The sequence below is a fragment of the Lagopus leucura genome, unplaced genomic scaffold, assembly GCF_019238085.1.
Source record: "Lagopus leucura isolate 7727_CA_CO unplaced genomic scaffold, USGS_WTPT01 Super-Scaffold_100017, whole genome shotgun sequence".
Lineage (NCBI taxonomy): Eukaryota > Metazoa > Chordata > Aves > Galliformes > Phasianidae > Lagopus > Lagopus leucura.
The window spans coordinates 796,770-809,744 of NW_024962271.1; the positions used below are offsets into that span (position 1 = coordinate 796,770).

Sequence of the window (12,975 nt, forward strand, 5' to 3'; positions counted from 1 at the left end):
ACCATGAGTGTGCCACCTCCTTCAGGGACGGTTTAACTGCTTAAGTACTTGCAGCACAATTTTATATACAAGACAGTTGTTAAAACAAATTCACAGACTAATATAACGCTACAACTAAATCACGGATTATAGGGATGTGAAACAGCCTTATTTTTAAATGGCAGCCTTGAAAACTGGATTTTTTTTTTTTATCCAGTGGGTGCGACTATGGCAGCAGTTTTAGTGAGTGATAATAACACTGTTGATATTAAAACCATTTTTAGGTAGCTTGTATCAAAAGAACATCACTGGCTGTGATGTAGCATCACATCTTCCCTTACATGAGGTCTCCTTGTAGCGCCCAGCTTCCCTTTTGCACAAATGAGCAGAACACCAACCCAGCACCCCCACAGCCCTGCTCAGGCCCTCACCTCTGCAACCTCAGCATCTCCATCCTCTCCCCAGCACTCCAAAGGAGGTGAAACACTTTCAGGAACCCCACAAGAAGAGCAGCGGGTGCCACCTGATCAGCAGTGCTGGAGCAGCCCAGCAGCACGAAGCCCAACCCTCACACTGCAACTTGCACACTGTGCATTTATCGTACTTTCTGCTTCCCAACAGCATCAATTTAAGCAGTTTTAGAAAGAATGCACTAACGTGAGTATACACTGACTTCCTCAGTGCCAAATGCAGTAAAAAACAATGCTTGGAAATCATAAAAGCATTCAGTAAATACAACCAGGCACTCAGCTACTGTCTGAATAGGCTGTTTCGTAAATACAGACAGAAAATACAAACCAAGTTTCGAATTACTGGGCTACCATTATCAAATACTGCAATTTGGCTTCTCAGTGAGCAGATCAGTGTGTTGGTTTCTGAGACTTGAAGGCAGCCTTCAAAGATAACATAATAAGCTTTTGTGCGCTAATCACAGGCATTTTTTAAGGGCCGTCATAAAATGAATTTGAAGCACAAACAGTAATAAAAAAAAAATTGGCACGCAAAGCAAACTGCTATTAAACACCTCAGCTCTCAGCTAAGCCTGAAGATTTTAAGCTACAAAACTCAGAATTCAGACTAACTGAAGTCATGCTGTCATGGGAATCCATGCCCACACTGAAGGCAGCCCAGCAAACAGCCACAAGCTGCTTAAGGCAGCAGTGGGATCTCCCCAGCCCAGCACAGGCTCCAAGCACAGTACCAGCCATTACCAGCAGCACCACAAAGCACGTTAAAAACATCATGCACAACTGCCCTCCTCATTCCAGGAGTCAGTGCCGATGAAAAGTCTGAGAGATCTCTATTTTAAGGATGCAGTTATGGCAAATAATGGCCTTTACATGACAATCGTTAGCTCTAAGTCTAATACACACCCATCACCCCCATCCACCCCATTTTAAGACCATTTTGAAACACCAGCTCTGCCCTTTGCAGTCCCTTCTGATACACAGCAACAAGAGTGACTACCTCAATGCAGTGTGATGCTTGGGACATGGGTAAAATTCAAAAGCCTGACAATGCCAACTTGTCAACATGGGCAAAGCCAACAGCTTTATTTCTGCTCTGAAAGCTGACAATTCCTCTTTCACCTTTTTTAGGATTCTGCCGTGCCAACATTCTTTGCCAGTTGCAAATGCAGGATGATAACTTTATGTATCTCACTACTGAAGTATATTAACAGTGCAAACAGTTTTACAAACGCCTTCTTGTCTCATTTTCATGAGGACCTTTCATTATCTGCAATTCACAGAAGCTTAACCTGTGAAGGGACCACAGCCTGTGATCACAGCTTATAGCCAAGAAAATGAACACAGAGAATTGCCTAAATAAGTTGTCGTTGACTTTGTTTTTTATAACCATTAACTACTGCGTTCCATAGAACCTTTTGAACAGTGGCAGCTTTGGTTTTGTATCCTGAAGGCAGCAAAAGAACAGCAATTGAGGTTTTCCATGTTTTATGGACAGTTACAGCAGTTCTTTCTTTAGTAACAACCAGCTATTATTAGAGACCATATGATTCAATGGGTAGACCAAGGTTGACTGAACTCAAGAGAAATAGATTGCTCTTACAATTCAGCCATTAGCTTGTGCTGACCATGACTCTTTCTCCCTCTCTGCTCTATTTCCCCTCTCCTTTTATCACACCATGGTCCAAAAACATCGAGTATAATCAAACTAATTGTCTATTGCTACCTTTAAGCCACGCGGTGTTTTCCATCTGCCTCTTCACCCATCCCAATTCTTGCAGCAAGATACAAGAAGGTCTGTATCTCACCTCCACCTCCCCTTTGTTCCTGCCAGCAGTTCCCCTACTCCCACTCTGTCAAGAGAGTTAGCACTGAATTCATTTCCCCCTTTAAAACTCATGTGATCCTGACCAACCACGCAGCAGGTGCTGCAGGAACTTCGGCAGAAAACCAGGAGAGAGGATCCCACATTTGGCACCACAGCGCTGAGCACTGCCTTTGCACAGAGGTCAGTGTGAGCGAAGGGCTCGCTCCTGCCACGTGACAGCAGGGATCCACTCTGCATCTCGGGGCTCTTTGCTGCTAATATCAGCTGGTTTTAAGCCAACCTCAAACACGTGTGTTTTTGCAACAGTCTAAAGAGCAAACTATATAGAGGTCCCCACTGAGATAGCTATGTGCATATGGCAAAGCTACTGAGCACCCACAACACTGCTAACATTACCTTGACGCTGTAAGACCACTGGGAAACATGTTGCTACACTACCTATAAAGGAATCCTGACTCCAACAAGACAAAACATTTTCGTGACAAAAGCCTCTGCCTCTTTGCACGAAGGATATATGATTTCTGGGTTTTAAATTACACTTGTAAGCCCGCCAGCCTGCAAATTTGGTAGGGAGAAGCGATGCAGGCAGCCCGTGAATCACTGCAGCAGGCTTTGAATGTACAAAAAAAACATGCCTGCTGCACTGAGGGAATGCAGCACTGCTATTTCTGCTGCTATGCTCAGTTCAGTTCAAACAAAAAGGGGAAAAAAAGTCTTCCATGCGCAGAATTCTTTGAAAAAAGACTTTTTAAAATGCATCTTTTCTCAGAGCCTTTAGAGATGTTCCTCTATCTAGCTCTTCACAGATAGGACATCCTCCTCTTCCATCTCCAAGCCAAACCCCAATCACTGTATCAAACTGTTACCCAACCCTTAAGTGATTTTCCACTTGATGCTAACCTTACATTCAGCAAAGTTGACCCACGTGCCTTTCTTCCCAAACCAAATCCCGAGACAAACACCACGCAACGCTTCCTTAAAACTACCATGCATTAATTCAAAAACAATACTGCAAACAGCCAAATTCCCAAAAGCACCTTTGTAAATTTCAGTTTATACCATGCTAACTTCTGTGACCATCATGAAAACCTAAGAATGCTTTTCTTCAGTTTGTGTCAACCTTTGTTATGCTTTTCCATGAGGTGTTTGCTGACAGGAAGCCTCACACAATCACTTGGTCAGCACTGCTGTGATTTAAGCCACCTATTGCCCAGCTATAGGTGAAAGAACCTGACTTTGTGATGTGTGCTGAGGATTAATAGATCACAGAACAGCCTGGGTTGAAGAGGACCACAATGCTCATCCAGTTCCAACCCCCTGCTGTGTGCAGGGTCACCAACCAGCAGCCCAGGCTGCCCGGAGCCACATCCAGCCTGGCCTTGAATGCCTGCAGGGATGGGGCATCCACAGCCTCCTTGGGCAACCTGTGCCAGTGCCTCACCACCCTGTGTGTGAAAAACTTCCTCCTAATATCTGACCTAAACCTCCCCCGTCTCAGTTTAAAACCATTCCCCCTTGTCCTGTCACCATCCACCCTCACAAACAGCTGCTCCCCCTCCTGTTTATATGCTCCCTTCAAATACTGGAAGGACACAATGAGGTCTCCCCAGAGCCTTCTGATCTCCAAGCCAAACAAACCCAGTTCCCTCAACCTTTCCTCACAGGAGAGGTGTTCCAGCCCTCTGCTCATCTCAGTGGCCCTCCTCTGGACTCACTCCAAGAGCTCTGCATCTTTCTTGTTCTGAGGCCCCCAGATCTTACGCTGTCAAACAAGAAGAAAAAAGGTTCTTAAATGTATTTAAAATGTCATGAACATCTGCAATTAAATTAAGCATTAGGGAGTCAAATAAAGAATGAAAAGGACTCATGTACTTCAATGTTTTACTGTGAGAGACCTAATGAATATATCACCACGAGCACCGGTCTAGCAAAATCCTTTAAGTGTTTTAAAAACAATCCACATGGCACCGTTATTGGCAATAATGCTTAAAATACAGAGTTAAACCTATAAATCACAATTTCATAAATCAAAGCTTACAAATCCTATTTGAAATTATTAACTTCTTCATTATGGAACGTTTGTGCATATGTATGTACACACACACACTTTTTTCACCATGAAGCATAACTCTTTGTTCCATAATCCCAAGTTGCATGTTTCATGATCACACATAAACCACCTCCATGGAAAACTGCAGTTCCAGCATGTTTAATTCTTTGGAAATGAACATCTACATTGCTGAAATGGCATTAGAGTGACAAATGACTATAATCCAGTGGCCCAAGGCCAGCAAGTTCTATTACAACAGCTTTGCCCGTTTTGTACTACACAGCACGTTGTGCATATAGCACTGAGCAGCAATCAGACAGCATAGTTTACCCATAAGCAAAACCCCACTTAAGTTCACAGCTATTTTACCAGCTATACAAATGGAGAAAGCAGCCTGACTGCACGACTGCTAACAAAAGTTTATTTATTAATAAGCAAGTACTAGGTTCCATTCTAAAATGTCTCACTATCAGTGCTGTAAGTGAAATCTCACCGAATGTATAGGAGTGATTCACAAAAAGCGTGGATTTCTTGCTATTATTTGCATGCTGCCACACACCCGCCACGCACTTCCAAATTTAAGCTCTATGTCAGGTTTCCCAGACATCCTTTTTAAAGCCAACCAGCCCACTCTCCCACGCCGTACTACGGGGATTCACCATTCACATTTCAGAGAGACAACTGATACCTCCTGGCTACCTAACTCAGCTCCGTCTGCAGCCTGAGCTCTGGGGAGCATGGAAGCCCAGGATGGTTCCATCAGCAACAGCTCTGGCAGCAGGACCTTCCCAACCAGTCCTGTGTCATGGAAGAGGGGCTCCTAGAACAGAAAAAAGGAGCCACCAATCCAACTTCATCATCAGACCTTCAGAACACCAAAACTCAGCTGAGCTGTGACAGCAGAAGGCAATGCCCCTCCTGCAACACAGTGTTCCGAGTGCCCCCACCCAAGCCACAGCTTTCCATCCATTTTAGGAACTCAACTGACAGGATGCGCACTGCCCTCTCTTCCAATCTTTCTGCCTGCAAGGACACACGGCACAAGACACATCTGCAGAGACACAAGGACAGCACAAGGAACTCCTCCAGCTGTAGAACAGACAGGGTTTTTTTTGGGGGGAGGGGGGAAAGGATGCTGATTTCCCAATCAACACCACTCACAAACCTCAGGCCATACACTGCAGAGATGATACATGCCTGCAGACTTTTTCACCTCTCCAGAGTGAGCTCCAGCCTCAGGCATCCCACAGCACCATGTGCAGAACTGGCTGCACTCAGGAGCCAGGTTCCAGTTATTCTGGTTGCCAGGCCTGGGTGAGCATGAGCAGCTCTCAAGCTCGTTCGGCTCCCTCTGAACACAAGTCCTACTGGTTTTTACTGGTGCTGGTTCTGGGGGCAACATGGGGCATTTCAAATGACACCGAGTTAATCTGACACCACCCGAACAGTGACAGAGCAAAACAAGCATAAATGATTCATTCTGCTACGGTATCCTTTCTTCTGCTTACCTTGTTTTCACAAGATTTGCAAATGAAGTGTCTGCATTAATGCACTCTATCAAAACGATAAGAGAGAGGCTAAAACAACTCTTCTGTATTACTGTTCCAAAGAGGGTAACATTTCAGTTTTTCTCTTAAATGTCCTTCATGAGAAATGGTTTCCACTACGCTCAGCGTTAATCAGCTCCCCCTCTGCAGCACCACGCAGAACCTGTAGTGACACAACTGGTTTGTGTCTTGCTTGCCTCCAGAATTTTGAATACGCTCAGAATACGCCCAGAAAACCAACAGCAACACTTAAATATCTCATTAAATGATTATGAAATAATGGCATGGAATACACAGGTACGAGCGACCGGCATTATCTGAACTGTGTTACCTCACTCTGATGTGCCTGCAGACTAGCTGGCCGTCCACATTTAATCCCTCCTTTGAAAATATACTATAGGGTCACGTTCCATGAATCATCTCTTAGAATGTGCAAAGCGACCGACGAGTGCTTCTGCATACTGTTACACGAACCCATCCATTGGCAGAAACCCTACAGTGCATTTTAACTATTTAGAGAGACTTTTCACTCACGTGGCAGAGCAAACGTCTCAACAACGGTGTGCTCCAATGAATCACACAGAAAAAACTCTGGCCCAGAATGCAGCATTGTGACACGAACATAACAACTAAATTATAGAATCATAGAATGACCTGGCTTGAAAACGACCATCTAGTTCCAACCCCCTGCTGTGTGCAGGATCACCAACCACCAGGCTGCCCAGAGCCACATCCAGCCTGGCCTTGAAATGCCTCCAGGGATGGGGCATCCATAACCTCCTTGGGCAACCTGTTTCAGTGCCTCACCACCCTCTGAGAGAAAAAACTACGTGGTCTTGTGCTTACAATATAGCACATCAGCAAAACAACTTCATTTTTTCTACTGGTCTTCAATACTACCATCCTAAAATAAAAGGAAACATGTAAAATTGCTAAATTTATGTTCAGATTCTCCATCCCAGAGACCAGAACATTACTACCTTCCTTCAGTAAAATAGCAGTGTATTGCTCTAGTATAGATATCCATTTGAACCCCTCTTGCACCACTTAAATAAGCTGTTTAAATTAGAGGGGAAAAAAGAAAAATAATGACACAAAACATTAACTGTAAGATAACTGGCAGATTCACTTCCTGAATTATTTATAAACTTAAACTGCAATCCTCACAAGACCAAAATATCTCTTTTTACCTAGAAAGTGCTTCGATTTAAAACAGCACACAGCAAGTTGCTACTGAAGATGAACATACCGTCTACTTTTAATTGCGCCTATGCAGTGCTTCACACTAAACCAAATCATCAGCCCAGCTCTCCTCTTTCAATCCAAGGTACAGCAACTTAATTAAGTACAGACACCAAAATTTCATTTATTCTTCTAAATTGAGAAAAATCTGCAACAAAGATGTCAGTCTTATCGAAGCGATACAGGCACTGCTGCCTGTACTGAAGGGAAAGAAGGCAGTGAGCAAAAGAGCCTCTGGTTGGGACACTCAATCTTTTTGATAGACGCTGCATTCTAATTATCATTAATTAGGGCAGACAATGTACAGCACCGTGCTTCCTTCAGGTTGAAAGAAAAGCTAAAGGACACAAAATGTTGTAATTCCAGGCCATCACACCGTGTTTGAAACAAACTCCAGACACACAGCTGCCCTGAAAACACCCACCTACCAGACCCAGGTCCTTCTTCCTTGCTCAAGCATGAAGGAAGCTGGACAAGAAATACCACGAATACAATTTTCACCAATTACACATTTTTCTTTTGAGGAAAAAGCTCAGGCAGTGCTGCTAACACACTGCTGCTATCCACTGTGTGCATACTGCAGTCACCCCGGGTTAAAACACAGAATACCAGATGATGCATCGATGTGTTTCAAACGCTCCGATTCCACAGACGAATTCCCCACCGGAAAGCACGTGCTTTAACAGCAGGATTCATTTTACACGCCAAGTTCCCTAAACTTTACCATTCACCAAAACCAAACACGCTGCGAGTTCACCGTAAGCGCACCGCAGCGCACCAGACGCTGCCTCTGGTTGCGTGGAGAAAAAAAAAAAGGGGAAAAAAAAAAAAAAAAAAAAAAAAAGCGTTACAAAGGCAATAGGAAACGCACCCGGTCGCTGCGTGCCATGCTGGCCGCACACCCAGCAGCTCGCAGAGCCCCGGCCGGCAACGCAGCTCAATGGGTGCGGGGGGGGGGGGCGGAAAGCGGCCCCACCCCCCTTCCCGGCCCTTTGCACCCCAAAGCGCGGCGTGTTCGGGCGGGGGGGAAGGGAAGGGGGGAGGGGGAAGGATTACTTTACAAATCTTCTTATTCCCTTCCCATTATAGAATGGCTTCTAGGCTGCCGTCCTCCTCTTTGCCCCCCTCCGAAAAAAAGCCCGATCTACGGAGGCTTCTCCCCCGCCTGTCCCCCCCCCCCCCCCCCCCCCCATCCCCCTCCCCGCCGTGGCTGAAGGTGGGGATCGGCACCGACTCCATCCCGCCCAGAGCTCCGCCGGGCCGCCTCCCGCTCCCCGCCCCGCTTCTTCCCCTCCCCGAGCACTGCCGCCCCCCCTCCCCCCCCGGGGCCGCCCCCAGCACGCGGGGCCGCTCGGTAGTGCGGTGTGAGCGCCGTGGCCCGGCCGCCAGCGGAGCCCCCTGCCGCGCCGAGGAGATTCAATGAAGCTGCAGAATCACCCTGGGCCTACTCCCGGCCACCACGCTCCCCCCCTCGGCGAGCCGCGCCGCGGGGCCCAGCCGCCCGATAGAGCCGCCTAGGATGCCCCGAGGCTCCCAGAACCGGAAAGAAGCTGCCTGCCGGTACCTGAGCACCGTTCACGGCCATGACGGCCCACTTCCTTAGGGAGCTCAGCGTCTCCCGTGCGCCTCACGCTGCTGCCCCCGCCGCCGCCATCTTCTCTCTCGCACGCACCAGCCGGGCGGGCAGGCGGCGCGCACTGCGCCTGCGCACAGCTCCGGATGGGAGGGGAGGGGCGGGGCGGGGCGGCTTGTGCGCACGCGTGTTCGGCGGGCGGTGGTGGCGGGTTGTGAGCGCGCATGCGCGGTGGATGCTGAGGAGGGCGCGGGGTGGCCGCGAGGAAGGGGTGCGGGCGGCGGGAAGCGGAGTCTATGGGCGCTGTGAGAGCGAGGTGAAGACGAAGCTCTGCCTTCAGCCCTCCGGCGTCGTTCGGGGGCAGGCGTCCGGAACTGAGGGGGGAGCGCAGCGCCTCGTGGCTTGAGCGCTGCGGGCGGCGCTCGGTCCTGTCCGTGTGGGAAGGAGCGGTTACAGCTGAATAGTCTTCTGCTACGGGGAGCGGCGTTGGAAAAACACAGCTACTAAAGCAGCCGGCTTGCCCCGAGGACTAAATTCGATAGCTAAGCGCTCGGGTTCACGTCAGATTGCGTTTGGCTGCAGGCCGCGTGCCTGGCGTCGCCCCAGAGGTGTGAGCAGCAAAAGCTTCATCCCAAATCACCACAGGGAATGAGGGCAGCGGTTGTGAAAAAATCACCAAGTGACTAAGCTAATCGCATGATTTTGACAAGGCTGAGTCATAAGTGAATGCTGGGTTCCCCCCAGGCAAGAATCTGTCAAAATTTATCGCTAATTTACTAACTTTTCTCCTGGAGTCCTGCAAAAGTCCACTGCAGTGTTGGAAAAAGCTTAACGGGGCTGAAAGCTGGAGGGGGTAAAACTGTGGCTTTGGCTGAGGTTGACCAGAAATGCAAAGGAAACATCACCCCCTCTTTATTCAATAAGGACAAATTTGTCTCTCGTTTTGTGAAGCACGGCGCTAAGCGTGCTTGAGACAGGAATGGGAAGGAACCACGCTCAATGATTTTCTGTATCGGTTTCTGTCCTTTTTCTTGACACACCCTGCTACCACTCCCTTTCTTTTGTTTCTAGCAAGTGTTGCTTTTCTGTCCTAAGGCAGAGAACCAGCAGTGAAAATGGCTGTTTAATATTAAAAGGGAGAAACAAGAAAGGGAGACGAACATACAAACATGCACGGTTTTTTTGCATGCAGCATTTCCAACATCTGTAACCCTCCCAGGAATCTAATTTACAAGGTAAATAATGGAGTGAAAATCCTGAAGGAGCTTATCTGGTTGAAGGCAAAATTTCCCTTCTGCCCACAATGCTACCTGAGTAAACGGATGGTTTTTGCTGGAGAGATTGCCCCTTCCAACGGCTGAAAATACAAATAAGCACAGAGCCTCCCACCTGGAAACTGCTTATTTCAAATACCATCACTGCTGAAAGCCATTGCTGACAGTGAACGCTGAGACGTGGGCAGAAAGGATGTCACTGTCTGACAGTTCAGTAGCACCTAAAACACCCTCAGTTTTATCTTAGTACAGGCTTGGTGTAAAGTCTGTTAAAATTTTATCACAGTATTTTGTTGTTTGTTTTTTTGTTTTTTTGTTTTTTAATCACAAATGAAGATTATGGCTATGGTAATCAGAAAGGATTGTCTGCTTTGTTTTTAAAAATTAGAAACATTACTTAAAATGCCAGGAGTGAGGTTTCATACTGATAGCAGCCTCATGCCTCTAATTGGCACAGAAACAGTGTTGGGAAGGAAGCTCTTTCAGTTCCATCCATCCAGTTGTGTAGCATAAAGCACTTTCATTGGACCTCTTCTCATCTGCTTCTGGGTCCATTGGCTTCTTGTGCTATAAGTTTTCAATAGAAAATCAGCTCACCCTAGCTCAGTATCCAGAGATGTCATTGGTATGGCCTGTGAAATGCAGCTGTGACAGACCTTCCCCAGACAGAATAAGGTCCACGGAGACCTCATGAACTTTGCCAGAGGTAAATCCATCTGTTTTCACAGTGGTCATGGGGGCACAAAATTAATTACATGATATAGTGCTTCATGAAGAAGAAACAGAAGTCTCTGCCAAACCAGATCCTTTTTGCTGCTAATGGTGATAATAAAACATTCCGACAGACCTGATAAAGCTCTTCTTCTTCCCTTGTAGAACTTGCTTAGGTCCTTGTTGGCAAACATCTTTTTTTGGGCAGCAGCTCATGCACTGGATGGTATTCTACTGGGCAGTCACTCCTGAGGCTTTTCCCAAAGCATCACGCTTCAGAATATCACAAGTTCTGAAACATGCTAGCTGAATGATTATGACTTTTGAACTTTCCATGACCTAAACTGCACGGGCCAGCACCAGGCACCCAGGGTTTACCAAAGGAAATCAAGATAGCAGCAGAGCAGGAATGGTTACTGGTAGAGTAAACTACCAGTTTACTGAATAAAGTTCAGAACAAAACTGGATGTTTTATTCTGAAAAAACAGTAACAAAATGTGGCTTCCGAAATCCATATTCCCATGAATATAGAAAACTGCTACAAATGCACTTCATTTGTTGATGGAAGGAACTTAAGCATAAACTAGTTCAATTTAGCCTGAAACAATTTTCAAGCCTGGGCAAGTCTTTGACAGATCATGTGGATGCTTGACTCAATATATTTGTGTTTCAGTTACCTATGCAGACCCTTTGGCTGCATTATTTGTGTCTTGTCCAACCTCGTCTTAAATACAAGCTTTCTGCCCTCTCATGCAATAGTCAACTTCAGGGCTGCAATCTCCAAAGGACCTGCACTTCTCTGTCTTACCTTCCTTTCAAATTCTGTTCAACACTTGTCACTGAACTCACCAAAATAAAAACAAAGAAATGTTTACTCCAAAGCTATATGGAGTTCCAGAAAAACCCCATGTGATGGTAAAAAAAATGCACGTGGCATCAACAAACCTGACACTGGACTGTGCCTCTCTCATCAGGAGTGGAGTTGCCAGAAAGGAAACCTTCAGAAAGGAGCTGAAGTTGGTTTATGCACAAACCTGCACTGCAGAGACAGCATCATCACCTGGACAAGGCCTGTGTCTGCCCTGACTTTGTCTGGAGACAAACCAAAGCTGTAAGTTCATGATAATAATCACAATTAGAATCTACAAAGTTGGGCTTTTATTCTGCAAGGTAGATCATTTCTGTGAAAGAATGCTAAGTGTTCAATTCTTTCTCTACATTCTCTAGAAGTGAGACCTTTTTTGCTGCCACTGAATAATACTGATTCCCAAACAGCAAGTAAAATACACCAGTACTTGAAAAAACAAGCAGTCTGATCTCTTACAGAGGAAAGACACACTTAGGCACATTTTTCTCAATGTAAGATTTCAGCCTGAAAACAAAAATATTTCATACTTCTTACTCAAGCTTTCAAAACAACTGCATCTCACATCATTTTTCCTCAGGGTATCCCAAGAGATTTTTGTTATCTAACGATAGCATTGTTTTCTAACAGGCAGCAGCTCCCTGACGTGCTGATGCCGAGATGCACGCGTGGTGGAAGTGTGGAAAGAGAGAAACGAAGGGTTTTGGTTGATGTTTTGTGTCAGGTAAAATGTGTTTTCATCAGAATTTGGCAACGGGAGCCTTCTTTAAAATGAGGTAAAGCAGCAGTTTTATCCCCAAGAGCAGGAAGAAAGCTGTGCTTCCTGACCAGAAACATTGTACAGAGCTTATGGATGAAGGCTGTGGAATGTTCAGGTGCCAGAGCCAGGCTGATTCTGTAAGAGCAGTAGGATACTGCCTCTGCTCTGCCCATCCTACGTATGCACAGAGGGCTGCTTGGACTATGAGCATCAAAGCAGACATTCATTCATTCATCCATATTCTCCATTTCATTCGTGCAAAATTGCAGCGCACCGATTTCACAAAGCAGATCAGCACTCAGGACCAGAAGTTACTGTAAAGCAGGATGTGCTCTTAGTTAACAGGCTCCTACCACTTCCCCAGTGATGCTGAGCCAAGTCCAGGCACACAGCGTCCACAGCGAAGGGGCACCCTGCCAGGCTCTGCTTTTAGCACTGCAGACTGCCCTGGGTCTGGCAGGTGCAAACGGTGATGAAATTTACAGCAACAACAGGTAGGATACCCCAGTGACCTCTGGTACTATCAGATACACTCATTTATAGCCTTTGTTTATTTTGAAGAGAGGATAAATGGACCAGGAAAAGAAAAGCTTACTTTGATGAGAGCCGAGGTTAGATTCTGCCTATGCAATTAAGCGCCGTGTTATGAAGTCCTAAACGTGTTGACCTAATCCCCATT

General features: G+C 46.3%; 1 protein-coding gene across 1 annotated transcript in view; it reads right to left on the reverse strand.

Moving 5' to 3' along the window:
• USP10 (ubiquitin specific peptidase 10) overlaps positions 1–8,805 on the reverse strand; it is a 44,682-nt gene extending 35,877 nt beyond the window's left edge. The window contains exon 1 of the mRNA XM_042876892.1: positions 8,678–8,805. Coding sequence (XP_042732826.1) covers positions 8,678–8,698 — 21 coding nt within the window. The 5' untranslated portion in view covers positions 8,699–8,805. The remainder of the gene's footprint in view (positions 1–8,677) is intronic.
• Between the last annotated feature and the right edge of the window lie 4,170 nt (positions 8,806–12,975).